Genomic DNA, 12,960 nt, shown 5'->3' with positions numbered 1-12,960 from the left:
CTGCTGTTGCATATTATGGAATCAGTAAAGCAGCAGACTTTTTTGTATCCAGGGAAACGGCTGCAGATACTTTCAGTGTGGATTGATTATTAAACAAGGAATATGCGTTTAATGAACTGTGCTCAGCGGTTATTGAGAATTATTGCGAACAAATGGAACTGAACGATTTTTGGTTTTCATTGTGTTGTTGCTTTCACATAGCCCTCGTCCCTGGGACGACAGTCTTTATAGCAGGCTATAAAGACTGTCGTCCCCTTCTGCATCTGAGTCCTCTTTCTCGTCCGAGCCCTGACAGAGAGTTTTACTGAATGTTCAGGACTCCACTACAAGTTACCACTTTACCCGTCCAACGTAAATACAGATAATAAACTCTTTGCTTACAAGGATAAATCAGATTATTGGCAGAGGTAATTATACACTTATGAGGACCTATTTATGAATGAAGATATTAATTTTAGCTAATAAATTACTTAAAATGTTACACACTGTCCCTTTAAGTACGGGACTGAGTTAATGTACCTGGTTACTTTCCTCAATTTGGTTGACTTTTTCCTTATTGTATTATTCTTCATTCTTAAAGCAGAAGTCTCCCCTCCACCCACAGATAAGTACAATTCTGAAGTACTTGTACTTGACTACTCTATGCTTCTACATCTTAGATGGGAATACTTTTTATTTTTCTTCTCCTCTTCCTTTCAGTACTTGAACTGTATATCTGTGGAGACGGGGCCAGTCAGAACCAATTAACATAATCAGATGACGTCATCAATGAGATAGTTAAACAGCTGAGAGGCGGCCTCTGGTGTGTGTGTGAGTGAGAGAGAGAGAGAATTAATTCTCTTTTAAATTAGAGAATTAGAGAACTGAATTGGAAAAAGCCATTCAATATCCAGCAGGTAACTTTTATGAACATTTATTTTAAGGAGATGGAAATTAAACACGTATGAATAGTTTTCTGCTTAACTGCTAATCAGAGGAGACAGACAGACAGACATTTTACCAAAAGTATTCGCTCCCCTGCCTTGACTCACATATGACCTTAAGTAACATCCCATTCTTAATCTCTCTTTAAAAAGAAACTCTCTTTAAAAACAGATTGTGTTAGTTTGCTGATATAATTATTTATTTAAATGCATAAAACATCTGTTTAGTGGCTACAAAGAAAAGAACTCCAGACTAATTGGAAAATTATCTATTAATGTTCTTCTACTGTCTGTCACGGTTTTCTCCCACAATCCATACAAATAAAATTCAAATAATAAATGACTGGAATGACCAGTAAAACGATACGTGATCTCTGAAAATAAACATCTACAGTATAAAGACATTCTCTTATGATATGTTGGTGACTATAAAGATGAGAGCAACGTTCATACATTCTGAGCTTCCTATCATTTCTTTCCTGCCATTAAACAGATGTTGCACTTGTTTTTTGTTCCTCGCAGGAATTAATTTGAAGTCAGATGAAGTGGGCGAAGCGGTTTTCCATCTTCTCTTTCTCCACGCCTTTAGGAAGACGTGAGGCGTGAAGCGGCGCTGCAGAGGCGGAGGTCTCGAGGAGGAACAAAAGCGTGTTAAATGACTGAATCTGGCTTCACTGCAAACCTCAATCAATCACTGTTGTTGTATTAAGACTCAATCAAGAGCCTGTGAAATGTGAAAGATCAGCCTTCCTCCTCGGCTTCACTGAGCTTTATAGCGAGTTTCAGCTCATTGTTTATCTGTCCAGCTGCAGCTTCACCGTCCTGCTTCACTCTTATCAAGTTGTTTTCAGAGAAAAAGCTCATAAAAGATAATTCAATGCCTCCAAACAGCAGAGAGACCAAATCCCACCCCAATATGCTGCAATGAAAAAATGTGTTGAAGTTTCCTTCAGTGTTAAAGGACACTGGGGGAAACTTCAACAGATGCCGTATGGGCTGCTCTACATGCTCAACAACTCTTTGCGTGCTCAGAGTGCCGGGATCCGCCACTGGTGGAGACCAAAATCAAAGCTAAAAGAGCAAAAATAAAATTGAAATCTACTGTTTTGTGCACAGGGACACGAATTGCCCACTTCTTCCATGTTTCTCTACTAAAACTTAGAACCAAATTGGTGGCTCCCAACCGTCACACAAAGGTGGCCACGCCCAACTCCAAGCTTTAACATATAATTATAAACCCTCGTTGAAGCCTCGTGTGGCCATTTGAAGAACTACAGTTTTCCAAACCGTCCATAATTTCTCCAACAGACAGAACAGCTCAGCGGTTTACAAGGTCATCAAATGTGCCGTTGGCAAGTGAACGCATGCTGGCTCTGTGACCTACAGAGAGAATTACAAATGAAAACACCCTGACATATGTGTACGTGCAGCACGTCTTCAGCCCCTGAAAAAGCAGGATTATCTTTTACTATTCTGTTCTTTAAATTCTGCGCTGCTGAGCCGTGACCTGCTTCCTGCTGATCTGGATGTTTACCCTTGTGTCGTGCTTATTGTGAGAGGCTGATGCGAGATAATAAACCATCCCGCAGGGACGTCGAGGTGGCAGCAAGGACACGGAGACAATCGATGAAAACCACCGGACGAAATGAAAGATGCACGTCGGTAAACACACTTTATAATGAGTGAAAGTGGTGGAATGTTCCTTTAACTAGTGTGTGTGTGTGTGTGTGTGTGTGTGTGTGTGTGTGTGTGTTCCACGGGGAAGTTGGATGGTGTGTAAGTGTGTGTGATGGGTTTAACTGAGCTGATGTAACTGAAGGTACTGAGTGTGTGTTACAGGTTTGGGAATTGGGACAAGGGCTGCACCAGTGCTCTTACTGTAATGGGACCAGAGCCGTGTGTGTGTGTTTTTGTGTGTGTGTGTGTGTGTGTGTGTGTGTGTGGAGATGAATCAGCGAGGATTTTCAGTTTTTAAACTTCACTATTACCTCTCCCTGATGCAACTTGGAAAGAAGAAGAAAACACAATAACAACATTGAAAACAACAACAACAACTGTTAAACACCACCAGGAGAGAAAACAGAAAATGAGTCTCAATGGAAGTTAAAGTTCTGTCTTGACTTACAAAGAATCAAATAAATAGGACGTTATTTTCCAATGTCTGACTCAATAACTGTGAAACTCAGAAAAATCATTCTGCGCTCGGGCCATTTACAGAGGTCCCCTTTACACCTGTCATTAGCCCTTTACACCTGTCATTAGCATTAGCAGCCTGCTCTTACGAATGAAATTTAGAATGTGCTTAAGTAGAAGAAAATTAGTATGCACACCGGCACACTAGCATTAGCTACTGCACATTGCCAGTTTTGTGTTTCACCAATTGTTTTAAGTCATTCATGAAGAAAATAAAAATAAAATGCGCATGCATTTCAGGCTAAGCTTGACCTCAACCTCAGAAGTAGCCGAGGTATATTACAGTGTCATTTAATTAGCCCATTAGGCCTAGTCAATGTCAAGGCATGCACAATCCTGCAAGCAATTTGGGAAATTGGCGTATCGTCAAACAATTAGGGTCTGAGTGGCTGAAATGTCATAAATGGACGCCGGTGACGGTTGTGAACGGTGGCAAAACTATGGCAGCGATACAACGCATCCTCGTGCTGAACCAAAGACGTCGCCGTCCTCGGAGCCGTTTAGTAGGAATACATAGTTTCATAAGGATCAACTTCAATCCCATGGATATATTGACCGACGCGGCTATATTGCATACGTTTCAGCAACAAATATGCAACAAATACGCATGTAATTAAGGATGTAATTGGCTCAATCTCCTCCGCTGTTTCTATATTTTCTGTATCTTTTTTTAAAATCAGTATAGGCTATGGTAGTAAGTTCGACCATGGTTAAATAAATATTTAGGCCTAGAAGGATTTCTAGCAATGTTTTATTCGCAAACACTGCAATAGCCTACATTTTATAATATAGTGCTGTCATGCACATGAAATGGAAAATCGAACTCTGAGCAATCGATTTCAGCACTTTCTTTCTGGACAGCGCCGTGTACGTACGACGTAAGGAGTGTTTCTTAAGAAGACTCCTAAGAGACCGTTCAGGAACCACGGCTATAGAGGTAAACAACTTTGGTAAGTCATAAAGTAGGAGTCTTCATAGCGCGCTAAGAGTGGACGTTATCGGGAAACCGGGGCCAGATTGATGTATCCTGGCCATTAGCCTGGCCAATAGCCCCCAGGACTTAGTGGGACTGACTGCCAGACTCTGCTGCAGTAAAGGTTTTCTGAAGGTACGCTGGTGCTAAGCAGCATGATGGCTTTTGTCCACATTGAAGCACCAAAACCAACACAAAATTAAAGTTCCTGTGAGAAGCTGAAGTACTTTGACGGAGAGAGAAGGGCATTAATATGTTGTGCTTGTCTAGGAGTGCACATCTCTCCTGTGGCACAATCAGGCCTGATTGGGTTCCAGGTGTCATCAATGACTTTAATTAGTGCAGAGCTCATGTGGAGCATCACTATAAATCCAGAGGAGCCACTCCTCACAGCACAGAGCTTCTGGCGACAACCTCCACAGGCTGCTGCTGTTTCAAGTCCAACATGGTGTCTGGGATGTCTTTGAGGTGAGTTGAGTGGGTCCATGCAGTATTGTAAATGGTTGTTTGAGTTTGATTTAACTTTTTGTTGGAAATGACTTCATGTCTCTGTCTTCCAGGGTTTCTTGGATCTGTCTGCTGCTGTTTAGCAGTGGTGCTTGTTTCCCTGCTAAAGGATGTGAGTTTCCCCTTCTTTGTCACAGACTATGTATTGGTTGCACAAGTTAATTTTCAACTTAAATCTGTCCATCCAGTTACTGGCACTGGGAAGAAGGCTCCTAGCTCTGTTGGTGGCACCAGTGGAAACTTCAACATGGGCTCAGGTGGTATGGCAGCAGCCCCAGCCTATAGGGCCTCTCCAGCATACTATGGGGCTTCTCCAGCATATCCTGCTGCAGGTAACACTGCTACAACCTTCAACTATGGTTACAACTCTCATCCTAATACCAACATTTACTCTGCAACAAAAGGTGGTAAGTCTCCCAGACTTCTGTCTCAGCTCTCCTGTATACAGCCTTTAAAGTATACAGCTAAAGTGGTCGACTTGAAACCCAAACAACTTCTCGCAATGTCTTTTAATTTCAGAGTTTTATTGGCATGCCTTTTTTTTTTTTTTTTTTTAATACTTTACATGAACCTTCCTGACATTCTCCTTGACTCTTGTGTTTCAGGTCAGAACCCAGCAGCCCCTGGAGGAGGTGCTGATCCTTCATTCTACAACCCAACATTTGGTGTTTATGCTGCTCCTGAATCCTCCAATACCGTTTATGGTGCTGATTTTCCAGCTGGCCTGCCGTGGGCCAGCATGCCTGCAGCGGGAGAGTACTCCTCGTTTCCTGGTCCTGCGTCCTATGACTTCTGGCGGTCTCCTGGCAAGACACAGCAGAGCGCGAGTAAGACGTCCCCTCTGCCGCCCTCATTCTACATCATCCAGTCAAAAGATGACTACCGGCGATTCCGAGAATTCCTTTCCCACAGCAACTACTCCCCAGAGTACCCTGAACCACCAGTCTCCGTATCCAAGGCTGTCAATTCCCCAGGCAAGACAGCACCAGTGACTGGGTCCAAAGGAGGGATCAAGGTCTAAGGTATATTGTGGGAAATGCAATCTTGGCTGTTGTCCTGTTCACCATGACTAACTGACCTTTTTCTTTTGTGTTGCAGGTGACTTGACAGACCTTCATCCTTGTGGAACTGTTTACACTTAATAAACTATTATAAAATGATCTGTTCGAAAATGCGACTTTAAATACAGAAGACATCTGCATGTGGTGCTAAAATGCTCTAGACCAGACATGTATTCAGCACTTTAGGAGCTGCCACCTTCATCTCTGGCTCTTGGAACATCTAATCGGCTTTACATGGGGATACACACTGTTATGGCAGAGCAAAATTTCATGTACAGGGTGTTCGGCTTCTTTATCCATGTACCAAGTCTGGGTTTTGAATGGTAAAAGCAACTTTTTCTGCAGTGAATGTTTCACAATAAACTGGAAGAGATGTTCAACAGGGGGTCCCCCAAAATTTAATCCCAAACTATTCAAAAAAATGTAAAACTCCAAAAAGTACACCATAAAATGAATACAACCTATTGCAAGCAACTATACATTTCCCTGTGTGTGTAGGATTGGTATTTTCACATCTGTTCCTTTTAATGGCTTGGCACTGTATACATTAAAAAGTAGTTATACATGAAACTATAGGCTGCATTATATATTGGCCCTGTTTAATCAATTTGATATATATATATATATAATACGGGTTCCTCCATATCACTATCGGCCTTGGTGGTCCTTGGCCTGGAAACATTGAAGACCTCTGCTCAATTAAACTATTAAAACAGTCTGTTCTAAAATATGACCTTAAATACAGAAGACATCTGCATGTGGTGCTAAAATGCTCTAGACCAGGGGTGCAGTCGAATAGTCTTTTTTGCTTAGAAAGGTTCCTAACTGAAGAAGTGACCCGGAAGTAAACAAGCGGCCGCCATGATAAGAGCTGTTCGAATTCTCTAAATGCAAAGGAAAGGAGCTCCAATGCTTCCTTTCAGAGCTCCTTTAGAATAGGATGCAACGGACCTTCCTATGCCAAAGGAAAGGAGATTACGCCGACCCACAATTCTTTGCGAGAGCAACAGTTAAAGTGCCGCACACCTCGGCCGTTCATGAAAACAAACAATATGCCTATTTACATATTTAACAATTACTTTCATGCAGACATATAGTAATTGGAATAGTGATAAATGTGTGTGGACAGTGATAATAATTGAATGGTATTTTTATTTATTTCAATCATGTTACAAACTTGACAAACGAAACTAAAACCACAAATGAAACGTAAATAAAGCAACCGTCAAACAGGAAGGAGGAGCTGCTGGACCTGAAGCCGGTCAGTGAACCAGCTGTTTATAAAACCAACATGTGGAGAAGTGGACGACGTGTTTTTTCTAGTCCATTATTGTAGTTTCTCCAGCGCAGAGGCACGTCAATCGCCGGCGCCGATCATCAGCTGTCAATCGTCAGCGGCCGCGTTTTAATGACGTAGCTTAGTGAAAGTCCGGTCGGATTCTCTGAGCACCGCGGTCGACTTTTCCTAAATCCTTTTGAGTTCTCCTATCGCCTTTCCTTAACCCCGTGACGTTTTCCCCAGAGGTCAAGGAATAGGAGTTAGGAATAGGAGTTAGGACCTTATTTTTTGACTATTCGACTGCACCCCAGACTTTTATTCAGCACTTCAGAAGCTGCCACCTTCATCTCTGGCTTTTGGAACACTTAATCAGCTTTACATGGGGGTACACACTGTTATGGCAGAGCAAAATTTCATGTACAGGGTGGTATTCTGCTTCTTTATCCATGTACCAAGTCTGGGTTTTGAATCGTAAAAGCAACTTCCCTGCAGTGACTGTTTCACAATGAACTGGAAGTGATGTTCAACAGGGGGTCCACCAGGGGCGTTGCTAGACATAAAGCTCTACTGGGGCACAGGCCCCCTATTAAAATCACAGAGCGGTGCACCGGCTACGACATGCACACGGCCGTGCACGGACGTAATATGCGTGCCGGACCCGGACCACAAGGTGCGCGCCTCAGCTTGTATTTTGGGTTAAACTGCGTTGGTTTGAGATTGTGGCTGAAAAGAGAATCCATTCTTCTACTGTTATCGATATAAATTAATCCACTGCCAAATATAGTAGCTTGTTAAAACTCGAATGGGAGATTTTACTGGGGCATGGCAGATCAATACTGTGGCACGTGCCCCAGTAAAAAGTGTCTAGCGACGCCCATGGTGTCCACATAGTTACTGCAGGGGCTCCCCAAAATGATTTAATCCCAAACTATTTTTCTTAAAAAAAAATGTTAAACTCAAAAGTACACCATAAAATGAATACAACCTATTGCAAGCAACTATACATTTTCCTGTTTTTGTAAGATTGTGACACGCCAATCTATAATTTAATATGTATCCGTTTTAATGGCTTGGCATTGTATAGATTAAAAAGTAGTTATACATGAAACCACACTGGAATGGTGGTCTGTACAGTGGGTGAGTATATGGTATGAGATATGTGTCAACAGTATTTACAACAGGGCATGGTTGGTAGGTCGGATGACCCAGTGATGAGTAGGTGAGCATTTGGCCTGGCCGTCTTTCCCTTGTGGACCTTCTCAGTAGAACAGGGGATCCCGATTCCGAGTGTGATTGAGAGTTCTCCTCGAGGTCTGCATCACGAGCCAACTCCTGCTCCTCCTCCATCTGAAGTACCTCATGCCCCATCCCCTCCAGATTCCCATCGTCTTCAGTGTCATGCGTAATGTCCTGATCATCCTCCTGTCGTAGTTTGTTCTCACCTGGTGAGTGTCTTTTCCACTGATCTTTTGACTGTGTTACAGTTTCTGGTGGCAAGTCCATTTCCGGTATGGTTTGGACCTCCATCCGCTCATGACTTCTGCCACATCCTCCAACCGATCTGGTTGAATCCTCATCCCTACATGTTCTTTGTGCCGGTTGGATTCTAGGAGTCTGAGTCCGCATTCTCTCTGGGGAAGTGGTTGTCGTTGGCTCAGCCCAACTCATGGGTATCCTCAGCCAGTAACCTCCTCCTGACTCGTCATCCGAGTCAGGTGTCTCCACGTTCTCAGCTCTGTCTGTCACCTTACTTCTTCTCAACTGAGGTTTTCCTTGCGTTCGTGGCATTGAAGTTGATTTGGTCGGCTGCGGCGGGAATTCGAGTAGTAGAAGCAGGTTTCTGTGCAGCGTCCGCAATCTTCCTTTGCCATCATTTTCTGGGTGAATGACATACACTGGATTGTCTGCTACTTGTTCCTTCACTACATATATCCTCTTCTCCCAGTAGGAACGTAGTTTGCCAGGCCCGCCTCGCTCTCCCAGATTTCTAACCAACACCCTATCACCAGGCTGCAGGACCACTCCTCTCACCTTCCGATCGTAGTAGGACTTTCCCTTTGCACTCGAAGACAGGCTGTTGTCGTTAGCAATGCGGTATGCTTCTGCCATCCGTTTCTGCCACTTCTCAGTGTAACCTCTGTGTGTCACTGGATCCGTCTCCTCGGCCAAACCAAACAAGAGATCCACAGGAAGCCGAGGGTGTCGACCATAGAGCAGATAATGAGGCGAATAACCCGTAGACTCATGGCGGGTGCAGTTATACGCATGTACAACCTGTGGGAGGTGTTCTTTCCATGCCTCCTTTTCTTTATCTGTCAAGGTTCGCAGCATCTGTAGTAAGGTCCTGTTGAATCGCTCTGCTGGATTACTTTGAGGGTGATATGGCGATGTTCTGGAATGTCCCACTCCCGAGAGCTGTCCAAGGGTTCGAAACAGTTCATTTTCAAACTCCCGTCCTTGGTCATGATGGAGTTTGTTCGGGAATCCAAAACGTGGTACAAAGTCATTGTATATACGTTCTGCTGTCATCCGGCCAGCCTTGTTTTTTGTAGGATAGGCCTGAGAAAACCTGGTAAAATGGTCGATTACTACCAGGATGTACTCGTAACCCCCTTTGCTCTTTTCCAGGTGTAAGAAGTCGATGCAAACCATCTCCAAGGGCGAGTTAGACTTCAAACCACTCATTGGTGCACGAACATGAACTGAAGGCTTCTTCTGCATGATGCAACTACACTTTTTGGTCACATATTCTTCGACACACCTTTTCATGTAGGACCAGTAAAACCTCTCCCTGGCGAGGTGAAGGACTCTCTCCATGCCCACATGCCCCATGTTGCCGTGGAGGTGTTTTATACCACAGGTTGGTATTTCAGAGGTAGGACTAACTGCTTCCTATCCGTTGTTCTTCGGTATAGCAGTCCATCCTCAATGTGCAACCTGCTCCACTCATGTAGGATCTTGCATGCAGTTCCTTTCATGGTTCTTCTGATGTCATCTGTCAGTTTTGTACTTGTCTCTTTGAGCTTATAGATCTCTCTAATGTCAATATCTTCTTTCTGAGCTTGAACCAAGTCATCACGACTTATGCTGTGTAGAGAGGCGCGAGGCTGTAGGACAACATCTTGATAGGAGACAGAAAGAGCAGCCACCCATGCCACATCTTTCCTTTGGGCTGCTTGACTTCCTTCCCACGCTGCATTCACTACATCCTGCGACAACTCTTCTGTGCACTTTGCCATGAACTGGTCAATATCAAGATGGACTCTGGACAGAGTATCTGCATCCGTGTTGACTCTTCCTGGCCTGTACTTAATGTCAAAATGGAAGTCTGACAATTCTCCCACCCACCGGTGACCAACCGCATTGAGTTTGGCGGTGCCCATGACATAAGTAAGTGGATTGTTGTCAGTGAAGATGGTAAAGTGTGGAGCATAGAAGAGATAGTCCATCAAATGTTTCACACACTGCCCACTTGAGTGCAAGGAACTCCAACTTGCCACTATGTAGATGGTAGTTCCTCTCTGCAGCTGTTAATGTCCGTGACCCATACCCAATGACTCGCAATTTCCCTTCCTGTTGCTGGTAGAGAACAGCTCCAAGACCTTGTTCTGATGCATCAGTAGGCAAGACGAACGGCATGTCAAAGTTTGGGTATGCCAAAACTGGTGGTTGAGTCAACATATCAATGAGTTTCTCGAGTACACTTTGATGTTCAACAGTCCACTCTATGGGTGTCCTAGACGACAGTTGAGGTCCCTTTGCTTTAACTTGTCCCGACTTGACTGGTTGTGTTGAGGATTTCCCTTGGAGCATCTCATATAATGGCTTTGCTATCTTTGAGAAGTTCTGGATGTACGACCTATAGTAACTGAGAAACCCGAGTACCCTTCTCAAATCACCTACAGTCTGTGGCGTTTTGTCTTTCAAAGTCAGCACAGCATCCATGTCCTTGGGGTCAACTCGAACACCATCAGCAGAGACAAGGCGACCATACATAGCGAACTTCCTGTTTGAATAATTCACACTTTCCAGATCGGCGCTTAACCCCTTGATGTTGCAGAGCCTGGAGAACCTTGCGGACCACTTCCACGTGATCTTCAAACGACCGCGAGTAGCAGAGGATGTCATCGAGGTAGGGTATACAGCACTCGTCCCTCAGAGAACTCAACATCTCCTCCATACTTCTCTGGAATGCTGCTGGCGCATTTGATAGACCAAATGGGATCCTTACCCACTCATAGAGCCCCCAGGGTGTGATGAATGCAGTGAAATGACGTGAACTTTCAGCCACAAAACCCTGGTGGTAGGCCTTACCCTGGTCAAGGATGCTAAACCACGAGTAACCACCCAAGGTGTCCAGCAAGTCTCGTATTCGAGGTAGTGGGTGTCTATCCGGCACAGTTTTCTGATTCAATAGGCGGTAATCTATGCAGAGGCGCAGCGTGCCATCTTTCTTCCGCACACATACAACTGGAGCTGCATAGGAGGACTTTGATTTCACAATCCATCCCTTGACAAGGAGATCTTGAACATATTTCTTCACCTCTTTCAACAGCGGTTTTGGTATGGATGTGTACGCCCTCTGCACAGGAATGTCATCTTTCAGATGTATCACCATTTGCAAGCTCGGGTTGCATCCAATGTCATCCTCATCTTTGGAAAAAGCGTTAGACTCCTCAAATAACATTTTCCTAACAATCTCTTGCTGATTTTCCTCCAGGTGATCAAGGTTCACAGACGGATGCCACCTTGGGGAAGTTGACTGAAGCGGTTGAGAGGTAACCTCATTGACTGCTGTCATGAGTGCTGTTTTGCTTGGAGAGTCAGCTTCCACAACCCTTTCAATACACTGTAGGGTGCCCAGGGCTGTCCTACGTGGCAAGATGATGTCATGGTTGGTATTGTTGCCAACAGCAATGGTGACATATGGTTTCAAAGGATTCTGCATTTCAACCAAACCTGCTCCTAGGTCTAACTGCTCTAAAGGCTGACTGCCCTCGTCGGCTTCGAACAGCACCAGACATTCGGAGGAGTTCATAGCTGGGGGAACCTGGCATCTCACCCAGCAGATTTGTCCAGCTGGAACGACCATGTCCTTTGTACCAGTTCTTAAGCGCCCTTGGGACATGTTTTGGCTCCACTGTCTGAATAAAGCTCACCACTGCTTCTGCTTGCTCACTTGACACACTGATGGCATTCTGAAACAACTGGAGCAGAGTAGGCACTAACCGTTCTGGTTGTCCCTCAACCAGCTGCTCTAGAACATTAAAGCCAATTAATGGTCTTTCCATGGTCAAGGTGCTGACTAAGAATGGGACACTGACTTGGGTCCTCATTCCCAGGTAGGTTGGTCATTATGGGAACCCATCCATCTAATGGAATGAGCTCTCCGTTGACGGCATAAACCTTTAGCTCATCCAGTTCCTCAATGATCTCAGACATTGGTCGAATATCCTGGTCAGGTAGATGTAGGTCTTTCCAGGCACGGCTTATTATACTAACTTGTGCGCCTGAATCAAGCAATGCAGTTACTGCCAAACCACTTAGATTACACTTAGAATTTGTTGTTTCGTGGCCTCAATCATGCTGGTGAGCTCATCTACTTTGCCTGCAAGCTCCTTAATTGGGTCGGTCTTCAACTTGGTTGTCGAGCTCTCTTGCTTACTGCACTGTTCTTTTGTAGTATTAGTCTCAAACTGTACACCATGTGCATGTACTGCAGCTTGCCGACGAGAGGGACCTATGCGCTTTTGTCTTTCACTTTCAATTGATTCTCATTACATGGCGCAGAATCGTCTCATCACTTACATCACCACTTGATAAGAGAGGTCTTATTTCTCTTCATATGTCGCTGTTTGTAGCCTAATCCTTGGTAAACTGTATGTAGGAAGACATCCTGAACAGTGGCTGCACTGTATTTAATGCTTGCATCCGACAGTTTTGACGTGAATAGGACACGTTGCTTCAAACCGATAACACGATAGAGGAATTGTTGTGGTGTCTCATTCTCATCCTGTTTGGCAC

At 44.3% G+C, this 12,960-nt stretch overlaps 2 protein-coding genes across 2 annotated transcripts in view; both read left to right on the top strand.

The window, feature by feature from the left end:
- The window catches only part of LOC311032574 (uncharacterized protein), a 49,800-nt gene extending 48,244 nt beyond the window's left edge, over positions 1–1,556 (top strand). The window contains exon 13 of the mRNA XM_084039473.1: positions 1,446–1,556. Coding sequence (XP_083895599.1) covers positions 1,446–1,457 — 12 coding nt within the window. The 3' untranslated portion in view covers positions 1,458–1,556. The remainder of the gene's footprint in view (positions 1–1,445) is intronic.
- cep131 (centrosomal protein 131) overlaps positions 1–12,960 on the top strand; it is a 232,948-nt gene that overhangs the window by 131,515 nt on the left and 88,473 nt on the right. The window lies entirely within an intron of this gene.

Source organism: Eutrigla gurnardus (assembly GCF_963514095.1).
Source record: "Eutrigla gurnardus genome assembly, chromosome: 22".
Classification (NCBI taxonomy): Eukaryota; Metazoa; Chordata; class Actinopteri; order Perciformes; family Triglidae; genus Eutrigla; species Eutrigla gurnardus.
This window is presented reverse-complemented; position numbering and strand designations above follow the sequence as displayed.